The sequence below is a fragment of the Oratosquilla oratoria genome, chromosome 5, assembly GCF_046742065.1.
Source record: "Oratosquilla oratoria isolate Oo_2021 chromosome 5, ASM4674206v1, whole genome shotgun sequence".
Classification (NCBI taxonomy): Eukaryota; Metazoa; Arthropoda; class Malacostraca; order Stomatopoda; family Squillidae; genus Oratosquilla; species Oratosquilla oratoria.
Genome location: NC_134781.1, coordinates 23,173,774 through 23,181,273, shown reverse-complemented (window position 1 = coordinate 23,181,273; position 7,500 = coordinate 23,173,774). Strand labels below are relative to the sequence as shown.

Below are 7,500 nucleotides of genomic sequence, written 5' to 3'. Positions count from 1 at the left end.
TCTCCCTATCAGGAGTCTAGGGCGGTGCCCCTCACAGAAGACTTTGTAGTGTGGAATTTAATGAACCATGTCCTTGGTCCAACTCGCTGGCGGAAGAGTTCGAACTGTCGCCGCCTCGACCTCCGCTGCAAACAGCGACGCTCTAATCCGCTGGGTTGGGAAAAATCTCTGCGTACCAAAAGTATCAAACCAACCTGACGTCATTATGTAAAAAAGCAAATAAGTATTATGCCTGACATTAACCTCTTAGTGGTGGCGGCTGTACATCTGTGCCTTGCAATTAGTTTATGGTCATTATATAAACAAATACCTAGAGATGACGCCTTACATGGGATTCTAAGGGCTCTAGTTTTAAGACCTTTCGCCCACTCTGTCGAATGCTTTCTGTCATTAGGAAATAGAATTTTCATTGGGTTTACTTAAGAAAATAAATCACCAGTAGATTTCATAAGACACTAAACTAGATAAGCTTAACTAGGTTGAAAAATACATCATGAAGGGATAGGAACTTAACCACTATACAATATATATATATATATATATATATATATATATATATATATATATAGAAAGAATACATAAAAATTAGATGATAGTAATAATTAATGCCTAAAGTTTTATAAAGTGGTGAACCCGCTGCCCCACAGTGGCTGGCAACGGTCCCCGAATCCTCTCATTGAGATTGCTTTCTGTGTTGTGTGCCACCGACTGAAAGTGGTGGCAGGAGGAGATCAGTCGCCGGTTGTCAGCTCTCCATATGTGGAAAAGATGTAAGAAATAGAGTCGAAGATGGTAGATAGGGATCTTGGGCTCACTCCGGAGACCGAGTGACAGACCCTCAGGGCTGCACCTCCTGATGGGGCTGAAGAGATCTCAGCTGTCCTTCTTGCGGGATCTCCCCATGCAGGTACCCGTCTTTGGTCCCTGGTAGCGAGGAGCCTACGCCAGGAGGCGCTGAACAGCTACGGATGAAGCCGTCACCTTTGCCCTATGGACTTGGAACAGTGGTTTCCGACCCTTTTCAACTCCGTTTCCGCCCTCAAAAAACCTCAAAATTCATATAGCTCCCCTTCATTTTTCTCACAAACCCCATCCCGCCAAAGAAGGTTAAGAAATAATAAATAAATAGATAAATAAAATAAATCAATAAAATAAAGATAAAAATTAATTGAATAGATTGAGTGTTCATAAAGAGAAACCCTTTGCTTTACTATAAAGTTGACAATTATGATCATTTTCTATCTAATGTATTTTTGTTATTCTTCACATTGTAGAGAAATACGTAATTTGTAAATGCAGGTCACCCCACCCCCTTCTATGGCCCATAGGTTGAAAACCACTGGCTTAGACTGCTGGGGCAAGTGACAATCACTGCTGGGAATCGGAGAGGAGCGCGGGATTCGAACCCACAACTAAGCAAATGCGAGGTCAACATGCTTCCCATTACGCCAGCAGTGCACTGGAAATGGGGTGCTTGATGTCACGGGATATCATGGATTCACCGTCTACCCTGGGTTCGAACAATTCGAGAACACCTGCAAGGATGGTCCGAGTGGGTACCAGCTCCTCGCAAAAAAAAAAAAAAAAAAAAAATCTTCAGGTGGCCAAGGTTCTGCAAGTATCCTTCGGCCGTTCTGTATGTCCGCACGTACCTTCCGGGTCGGGTGAGTTGGCCGCGGTGATGTTGGTGTTGCTGTTCCTGTTTTGGGATTTGGAACTTTCCACCTTGTCCAGGATGGAGCCCACATAGCGCCCCGCCGTGCTCGGCCCCTCGTGGATTCCAATCATGATGAGATCGGATTTCTTCCGTTCTCCTTGTTCCTCCTCCTTCTTCCTTCTTAGGAGCCTGTGGAGGGTGGCGGGCGGCGAGTTGGGCTCCCTTTGGGTCGTCTCTCGCTTCCTCCTGAGGGAGTGGATTATGGAGGACCTAGCAGGAACTCGTGGGGACGGACTGCGAAGGAACCTTTAGTGCAAACATTAAAAATGGCTTGTCTCAGTAAAGGGATAATACATTCGCGGTTTTGTTTGATATCAACACTAAGTATTTACTTGTGATGTCTGTTGCCTAAAAGTCGAGGTTTTATAGCCTTTCTCACGTAGTTTGCAGAGAAGAGAACCATTTGACGGGGTCTGTGGGGGGCACCGCAAGAGTCTTGCGGGAGGAGCCTGTCTTCTCCAACAATGAGTGAGGGAGTAGCGTTACACTAGTCTCCAACAGTAATCCCTCCTTTCCTCCCACACCTTCGGGATTAGCATGTTTTCCTACTCCCTTGAGACATTCAGGAATCACTGTAAGGATGGGAAGAAAATTAATGTAACTGAAGAAATGGTTGTGACCATATATGGAACGTTTCACATGTGGAGAAACGTTTTGAACGTTTTTTTTTTTTTTTCGGTCGTCCGCGTCACGTGGTCGGTCCCCCGAGGTGCCCGAAGTCGTTCGACTTACGTTCTTGGAATCTATCGCGAACTTCTATGTCGTCTCCTGCGGGTTCTCCGCTGACGTGTTATCCAATCCGCCCTTTCGCCCTAACCTGAGTCTGCAAAAAAAAAAAAAGACGAAGAAAAGTCAAAAAAACTTTTTCGAAAGCCGGAGACTTTCGACACGGTGGTCAACTGGCTCTCACGGAGTTTGGTCCCATGTGCACACACACGAAATGTGCACATGGATGTCTGCATGGTTGTGTACATATAGTGCATGCAGTGAAGTATCATGTTTGGGACAAGTCATGCATTAAAAAATCAGCAATAGTTAGGTTGACGATATATCCATAACAAAAAGACATAAGTAATCATAATAAATGTAAAACAACAGTTTCCTTTAGTTTTACACACACATACATACACATACATACACACACACACACACACACACACACACACACACACACACACACACACACACACACACACATATATATATATACATTATATATATACATTATATATATATATATGTTTATATATATGTTTATATATATATATATATATATATATATGTATACTTATATACGATATAAATAGATATAAAATTTAGATATATATCGATACAATGTTTTGGTTTCACGCAGATACAATTTTTGTTCATGTTATTGTAATAAGAAATTTAGAAATATCCACAGAAGTATCATGCACAGTACGTCAAAGCAAGATAAATAATGACAATAAAAATAAACATAACAATAAATAAAAATGAAAATCCATGTGAACAAGTTGCACAAACACGTCAAAGTAAACATGGGCTGGAAGTGAAGCGTTTATTCCTGATGTTTCGTCCAGTGACTTTCTCAAAGGAATGAGCATACTGGGTACGTGCAGAGTTTATATACACGCTTGGTGGCTCAAGGGGGTACACAAGCGTAGAACACTGTGTTCTGATTGGCCCAATGAGACAGCCAATCGTGAAGCGCTATGCCCGCTGAGAGTTTAGTCCAAGTGAAACTGGCAGCCTTAAAACTCTGCAAGATGCTCATTCCCTTGAGAGAGTCAATAGATGAAACGTCAGTAATAAACGTTCCACTTCCATTCCATGTTTCCTTTGCTGTGTTTACTTAACAATAAATAATCAAACGAACAAAGAAATGAATAAATGGATAAATGAATAAAGAAGAATAAATGAATAGATAAACCATTAGATACATAGAAAAATAAATAATCAAATAAATGTATAGAGATGAATTAATTGTTGCATAAATAAACAAATGAATAAATAAATATGTACAATATTTTATCGAATAAAATATGCGACACAAAACCTTACGAAGGAAGGAAGGGACGAAACACATAATTGAAAAGAACGCCAGGATATTAACATTTCCTACAGTAATTTAAGTTAAAAACACAGAATCTGTCAGCTTTGGTACAGTATGACCTCTCCCCGTTTATTTATTAATCTATTTACCTATTAGGAGTGAATATGAGGGGGCGTACTAGGATGAGATGGATGGATGGGGTAAAAGGGGCATTACAAAAGAGAGGAATGTCTGTTGAGGAATGACGGGAGAGGACAGAAGATTGGGGTGAATGGAGAAGGGTTGTGTATGGATGATGCTGTGATGCATGAGGGGGAGTGGGTGGGGGATGGGGGGTGAGGAAGTATGTATGAGAAATAATTTGACGCAGCCCGAAGGGACAGGAAGCAGGGATGACCGGTCATCCAGGAGGTGCCAAGATGAGAGGGAGGGAGGAGGGTGGAGGGGAGTGGAATATGTAGGGGATGGAATGGGTGGGAGTGGTTTCTATGCCTTTTTCTTTTTAGCTACCCCCCGTGTAAGAGGGGAAAAAGCCTTTGGTATATGTATGTATGTATGTATGTATTTACCTATTTGCTTATTTAATTATTTATTTATTTATTTTATGGAAAAGTGTTACTCCAGCAGTAATCTAGTTAGTATTTCTAATACCTAGATAACTTCGTGAAGAGAATAGCAGCGTTCTAGTAACGGGGCAGAGCCGACGCGGCTGGAAATAGCTCGACCGGCTATCTGCTAAAATAGCTCAGGTATTTGTGGACCACGAACTCGCGGACCGCGCTGGTGACCGAGCAGGAGGGTGAGGGTGAGGGGAAGGAGGAGGTTAGGGGAAAAGGGGAGAGTAAGGGGAAGAGAAGGTATGGGAGGGGAATGGAAGGGGAAGGTGGAACGGTGAAGGGTAGATAAAGGTAAGGGGGAAGAGGAAGGAGAAAGGGGAAGAGGAGGGTGAGGGAGGAGGAGGGGAGGAGGAGGGGAAGAGGAGGGGAAGAGGAGGAGAAGACAGGGGGAAAGGGAGGGGAAGGGGGGATGAAGAGAGGAAGATAAAGGTAAGAGGAAAGAGAAAGGAGGAGGGGAAAGAGAAGGGTGGGGGGGAAGAAGAGAAAAAGAGGAAGAGGAGGATAAGAGGAAGAGGAAGTATGGGAGAGGTAAGCTATGGGGGAGTGGTTGGAAGGGGAATGGGGAGGGGAAAGGAAAAGGGGAAATGAGATGGAAAGGAATAACGGAAGAGTGTGAAGAAAGAAGAGGGGGAAGGGAGGGAGGGAGAGGGGAGAAGAGGGGAAAGTGAGGAAGGGGATGGGGAGTGGGAAGGAAAGTGGGGAGGGAAGGGGAGATGAAGAAAGGGATAGGATGGTAAGGAAGGGGAGAAAGTAATGATGAAGAGAGTGAAGAGAGAGAGAGAGAGAGTGAAAAGAGAGGGAGGGTGAATAGAGAGAGAGGGTGAATAGAGAGAGAATGTGGCTGAGGCGAAGGAGAGGTTGAGAGGCGAGAGAACTGAATCCCCAAAAAGTATCTTTACCCTTAATTGATAAAAAGTGGTTGGAATATCGACTAATTAAGGGGGATTTTGGGAATCAATAGAGGGAAGGGGAGTCAATGGAATGTTGTAAAAATAAAAAAGTATGGGTTTCCTCTATCTCAATCTATTTATCTACCTACGATCCGAGGATTGACGCCTAGTATAGACTTGAAGTGCTAAAAAAAAAAAAAAAAAAAAAAAAAAAAAAAAAACGATAACGCGGCATTTTCACTGGAAAAGTAAAATCTATCTTTAGAGTCCTGAGTATTTTTTCTGACATGCCCTAGAGTATTTCTTTTTCATTATATCCAAAACAATATTGTTTTTTAGAAATTTGGAGTCAATTTTATGTTTCTAGTAGGATTTTCTAATCGTATTTTTCATTTCATTAGCTACCTGGAGTACTTTGAATATACCTGAGTTATAATTGCTAATCTGATGGGGTTCCTGGGAACAATGGGTTACTTAGAGGGGTATTCCGGCCGCGAGCACAAATACCCCTTTTGTGGAAGTTTATGTCTACGGAGGCTATTTGTGGTTACCCCAAGGTAATCTTCAGCATTCAAGACGTGATTGAAACTTAGGCATATTAACATTGATGTATATAAAGGTATATTTGTCATATGTATTAAGGTATATTTGTCATATGTATTGAGGTATATTTGTCATATGTATTAAGGTATATTTGTCATATGTATTAAGGTATATTTGTTATATGTATTGAGGTATATTTGTCATATGTATTAAGGTATATTTGTCATATGTATTAAGGTATATTTGTCATATGTATTAAGGTATATTTGTCATACGTATTAAGGTATATTTGTCATATGTATTAAGGTATATTCGTCATGAACAGAATATATCTGTTCATCTGGGGGCATTCTTGGAATGCCTTTGGATATTTTGAGTTACAAGAGGGTATATTAAAGGACTTCTGGGTATATTACATTTAAATCAGTATATCTGTCAAATGAAGACATTTTATGCTAAGACGGGAGCTCTTGTGGTATGCTAAGTTATGCTGCACATTACGAGAGGCAGTTCTGCCTTGACGAGGCATATCTTTGTGGGGCATTTTCTTAGAGAACTGGAATTAATTTTTGGGCATATTTCTCCGTTTATTTGAAACGTACGTGTGTGTGTGTGTGTGTGTGTGTGTGTGTGTGTGTATTCACTTGGTCTTTGGATCACGTGTTAGACTCGTGATTGACAGCTATCTCCCTCCTGGAAGAGAGCTCAGAGCTCGTAGGTCCGATGTATGGGTAATGCTATGACCTTACACACACACACACAACTCCCCGCCCACGAGAGTCAGAGTAACGACCCGAAGCGCAGCGGTACCGAAATAATTTCGGCCCTGGGCAGGATTCGAACCAAGTACTATGGGCACCACCATGCTAGTAGTTCAGCGCTCTACCAACTGCGCCACCGAGTCGTGTGTGTGTGTGTGTGTGTGTGTGTGTGTGTGTGTGTGTGTGTGTGTGTGTGTGTGTGTGTGTGTCCGTGAGAGAGAGAGAGAGAGAGAGAGAGAGAGAGAGAGAGAGAGAGAGAGAGAGAGAGAGAGAGAGAGAGAGAGAGAGAGAGAAAGAGAGAGAGAGAGAGAGAATAAAAGTTCAGCCTCCCTTTTCTCACACACACCCTACATTCAGTCCCCCCCCCTTCCCCCCTCCCCTAAAAAAAAAAAAAAAAATCCGAAGAATTTCTCTTGGTTTCTACCCAAATGGGGCAAACGAAAACCAAACTGCACTTTTGCCTTTGGTCTGCCAGGCACATTCGAGTTCCGGATTTTTTTTTTTTTTTTTTATCGTTTTTTTTTTTTCATTTCACTTCTTAACTACCCACTCCCTCCCCCACCCCCACCCTCTCTCTCTCTCTCTCGTTATCTTACTGTCTCTCTCTCTCATTCTCTCTCTCTCTTTCTCTCTCACTCTCTCTCGTTCTCCCTCTCATTCTCTCTCTCTCTCTCTCTCTCTCTTTCTCTCTCGTTCTCTCTCTCTTTCTCTCTTGTTCTCTCTCTCCCCCTCGTTCTATCTATCTCTCTCTCTCTCTCTCTCGTTCTCTCTGTCACTCTTGTTCTCTATCTCTCGTTCATTTTCTCTCTCTCTCTCTCTCTCTCTCTCTCTCTCTCTCTCTCTCTCTCTCTCTCTCTCTCTCTCTCTCTCTCTCTCTCTCTCACTTACTCTCTCTACCTCTAATTTTGGACAGGTTCCTCTGAGTAAAGTATTTGAT

The 7,500-nt window shown here is 42.4% G+C and overlaps 1 protein-coding gene across 7 annotated transcripts in view; it reads right to left on the bottom strand.

Annotated features, from left to right (window-relative positions):
- The window catches only part of LOC143025406 (uncharacterized), a 100,868-nt gene that overhangs the window by 88,460 nt on the left and 4,908 nt on the right, over positions 1-7,500 (bottom strand). For 5 of the 7 annotated variants that reach the window (XR_012966389.1, XM_076185032.1, XM_076185034.1 and 2 more), the window contains exons 2-4: positions 2,450-2,540; positions 2,050-2,289; positions 1,653-1,963 (exon numbers count right to left, since the gene is read on the bottom strand). Coding sequence is in view for 6 of the 7 variants with exons in the window: in XM_076185032.1 (XP_076041147.1) it covers positions 1,653-1,963; positions 2,050-2,120 (382 nt within the window). In the remaining variant the exon portion in view is untranslated. The remainder of the gene's footprint in view (positions 1-1,652; positions 1,964-2,049; positions 2,290-2,449; positions 2,541-7,500) is intronic. The other 2 variants (XM_076185033.1, XM_076185035.1) reach the window with 2 other exon arrangements.